General features: G+C 48.6%; 1 protein-coding gene across 1 annotated transcript; it reads left to right on the top strand.

Annotated features, from left to right (window-relative positions):
- Nucleotides 1–1,512, top strand: Pmar_PMAR020032 (conserved hypothetical protein; the record flags this gene model as incomplete). Its single annotated transcript, XM_002777897.1, has 1 exon — nucleotides 1–1,512. One exon carries the CDS (start codon nucleotides 1–3, stop codon nucleotides 1,510–1,512), a length of 1,512 nt encoding a protein of 503 aa, XP_002777943.1.
- Between the last annotated feature and the right edge of the window lie 2,562 nt (nucleotides 1,513–4,074).

Genomic DNA, 4,074 nt, shown 5'->3' with positions numbered 1-4,074 from the left:
ATGAATGTGAGTGGCCCAGATATTGACCGATATGCCTCAGTGGTTTTCATGCCTTGGGCGATGAAGCCTTGGCTCGGTGTGATCTCCGACTCTCTCCCCATGTTTGGGTACCACAAGCTCCCTTATATGATGATCCTAAGCACCCTTGGCCTAGCCGGCACCATCCTGGCAGTGTCTCTAGACCTAGTCGAGAGCAATGCGCCGATTGGGACGGTTGGGCTTTTCATGGCGAACCTTCAGCTGATGGGGTATGACCTGCTTGCTGAGGCGGTATACTCTCGGCGTTTAGCTGGTGTTCCCGGATCGGGACCGGCCCTAGTAAGCTACGTTTGGACTGGGAACCAACTATTGGGTCTCGTCGCGGTGCTGCTCGTCGGCTTCATTGTTGAGCACGCTGATGGAGTTTGGAGCCTTGGTGGTGCACAGTGGGCAATTCTGACTACAATCTTCACATCTGCTACTGTTATCATACCCGCGGGGCTCAACTTCTTCGAGGAGAAGCGGGTGACCAAAGAAGAGTCCAGAGCTCATCGTAAGCATTTGTGGGGCAAGCAAACGACTGTCGCCGTTCTTTCGGTTGTGGTTGGAGTTACGGCCGTGGTTTATTCTATCATTAACTTGGTCGCTGCCTCTAATACGGTCGCTTTCGTGACCGCCATCTCGTCCACGATTTTTCTCACTGGTTTCGCATTCATTGTGGTGAGGCCAGTGATCGGAAAGTTGATGTTGTTCAATGCGATATCGCAAATTACCATTGCCACAGTTGGGGGTCCCGCGATCTACTTCTACACCAACGACGCTACCATGTATCCCGCTGGACCGCATTTCTCCGACGTTTTCTATGGCTCAGTACTGGGGACCGTTGGACAGCTCTGCTCAGTGCTCGCCCTCCTTGCTTTCGGCAAGTTCATGAAGAATTGGAAGTATCGGACAGTGTACTTCTCGATGACGGCAATGTTGGTGATCATGCAGCTAGGCGACCCTATTATTTTCTCTCGACTAAATGTCCGTATCGGAATCCCCGATCAGGTCTTCGCTATAGGCAGCAAAGCCTTAGTGGAATCGGTGTCTATGATACAATTCATGCCAGGGTTCCTCATCCTGTCTCATTTATGCCCTAAGAATATGGAAGCTACTATGTTTGCCTTATTGGCATCGTTATCGAACTATTCCCAGAATGTTACACGTCCTATTGCAGGCTTCATCAGTCAATCTTTGGGAGTTGTCCCACGAGGCCTACCTGGTGTTGACGAATCGGAGCAGTTTGACAACCTCTGGATTGTGTCATTGATACTGATAAGCTTGAGTACCACGTCGCTCTTCTTTCTCTGGTTGATACCTAATGCCAGGATGAACGAGCGTATCATGGCCGACGGTGACGATACCTCGGCTACTTCTGGTTCACTATTCGAGAGGTGGATGCGAAGCAGACGCGGTTCCACAGGGGAAGTAGAGGTCGAATCTGAGGATCCTAAGCTCACTATTGAGGAAGAGAGGAATCCTATTACTTAGGTTTGATTGGATTTCGTCGCATAAAGGATATATCACTGTCTAGTGTCTAGAGAGCTTGTGTCGAATCATTATTCTTTGTTGTGAGATTTCATGGGGCGTGATGGCGCTAATGGATTTCAGGGCTTACAGTCGCCGATCTATACGGCGAGTGATTCCTACTAGGCCGGTGTACAATCCATTATTAGTCGCCGAGAGTCGTTGCCCCTTATAATGGCAGTCTTAACGTCGTAATATTATCGAATATTGATTATCCGCTTTCGATTCATCTCGTGATTTGGTCGCGGTCTTGGGAGGTCTGGACTCCTTTGCAAAAAGCAATACTGTTATTGGTGGCACAGAGACTGTCTTTCTAGCGAATGTTGCGTCTGAAATACTAACAGGGCATGTTCGCACTCCTGTATGACTATGCCAATAATGACTACGAGAATTTCGTAGTCATTTAATCCCTCACAGACTACGGTCGCAGAGACTTAGGCCTTTCAGCGAGCCTCGCTAAGTGAGGTAATCATCCAGGTTCCAAGCGCCGGAAGATACTGTGGAGATGGGAGATCGCGCGGGCGGCGCGCAGTCGCCGATAGCCCATCGGCGACCAGTCGCACCGGCGAATTACATGGAGGGTGCGCGGAGCCTCTGGAACCTCTTTTACTTACCTACCTTCAAACGGTAAAGAACTCGGGAACCTAAGATACGATAGTCTCACTCGGTGATGAGAACTGGTTAGTTTACTCAAGTCCCTCGGACTCGCCCTCAATTTGGGAACAGTTATGATCTAACGTTAGTTTTTTTGAGCAAAGTGAGCAAGGGCGTTAGTTCGTTCCACTAACCCACGTCCTCCAGGACTTATGAAACGTTCTCCAGCGTTTCGCTTTGAGCCGTCAATGAACAGTGGGAAGCACGGAACAAAGTGAATCGCTGACCTCCTTTCCCGAACAACCTGTGGCCCGTACGCCGCGATCGGGAAAGGATTAGGCGTGAGCTCTGACCAACCCCCAAACCCGCGGCCCGTATGCCGTAGATTGGGTGAGGGTCAGGCTTGTTAGCCGGCCCGATCAAGGCTGGGCTGCCATCTTCGACCAAACCAACTCGGTTTGCGTCGACGATAACATACGAGGTGAATTCATCGGTGAGCAACCTATCCAGACCCTAGGGAGGGAGGCGGGAAAAGAAATCTATGGATCGAACGCTCCCATTTTCCACGAGGCTTCGAACGAAATCGATCACGCTACGTAATGAGCGAGCGCCCTCAGCCTGAGGGCGCTCATTAGGCTTTTCCCGCCCCTCCTCCACGCAAAGTATACAACGATGGACACTGGTCGTCTTGCCATCTTCGACTGACTTCTTCACAAGGTAATAGTATCCTCGACAGTCTAAACGACCCCTTCCAGAGCCTCTACCACGACGCCCTGATCGTCCGGTGATCATTTTGGGCAACATCAAGCGCTGTCGAGGAACATTCCGTTAGAACGCTACGATCATAACAAGTTGGGTAACAGTATGGGTTACGGTTGTGACTAATGACATCGGTACATGTCATTAACGCAATGCACTGGCATTGGCATTGGAATTGGCATAGAAATGGCAACGCAACAACCTCTAGTACTAGAGCGCTCGCCCGATAGGGCGAGCGAAAATTTCTCGATTGATTATATTTCGGGGAAACTTTCCGGAAATTTCCCGGAAATTTTCCATTCCGGAAATATTTTAGCGTGCCCGGGCATATCAAACACTATGGGTGGCTGAAATATTTCATAGTGCAATATTTCAAGGACGTTTTAGTGAAATATTTCAAATATTTCACGAAAAAAAATTTCAGTGAAATATTTCACTTTTGGCGGATTTTTAGCTTTTTTGAGGTTTACGTCAATAACTAGTGTTTGAGGACTCTCATCATGGATCACGGGCGTAGTTTTCCCTATCCCGGTTGAAGTAGGAAATACTTCAGTCGAACCAACGGCATTGATCTTTCTATCCGATAGGACTTATTGCGTGGTCCTGCAGCCTGCTTGTACTACTAGGGCGTATCTTCTGGCGGTGATATAGTCAACCCACCCGCAGGTATTCATCTCATCATAAGATTCTTATGAAGAACAAGATAGCCTCAGACAAAGTGTGCAAACTTTCGGTTATGGAATACTGAAATTCAATGTAATGGAGTTTCAACGATCTTCGTTTCCATTGTCGACAGCGCCCTCCTTCTCGAGAAGTCGGCGGGTGCTCCATCTCAAGAAGGTATCCCTGAAAATCTTCTCCGTCTCGGGCGGTTGGCGATAGGCATGAGATGGATTTGTATCGTACTACATTTGAATCAAATGATTTGATCACAAGAGCTCATCCCAAACACCAACTCCAGTTCATCATTGAAAAGCTCGAATTTTGAGCTGCGAAATGAGGCCCCGTATTCCAAACTCGCTTTTATCTTACGGGATGTTTGATGATGCGTGAAAACAGTCCGGGCGGCTTCCACTAAGAGATTTCCACTAGTCCATAAAGATTGGCATCGCCAACCCCTTCAGATTCGTCAATCTGGCGAATCTTAAGATTAAGACTCTAACCTCACAAACT

This window comes from Perkinsus marinus (assembly GCF_000006405.1).
Source record: "Perkinsus marinus ATCC 50983 genomic scaffold scf_1104296950662, whole genome shotgun sequence".
Classification (NCBI taxonomy): domain Eukaryota; phylum Perkinsozoa; order Perkinsida; family Perkinsidae; genus Perkinsus; species Perkinsus marinus.
The sequence above is the reverse complement of the archived record's forward strand: the minus strand, read 5'-3'. Positions and strand labels throughout refer to the sequence as shown.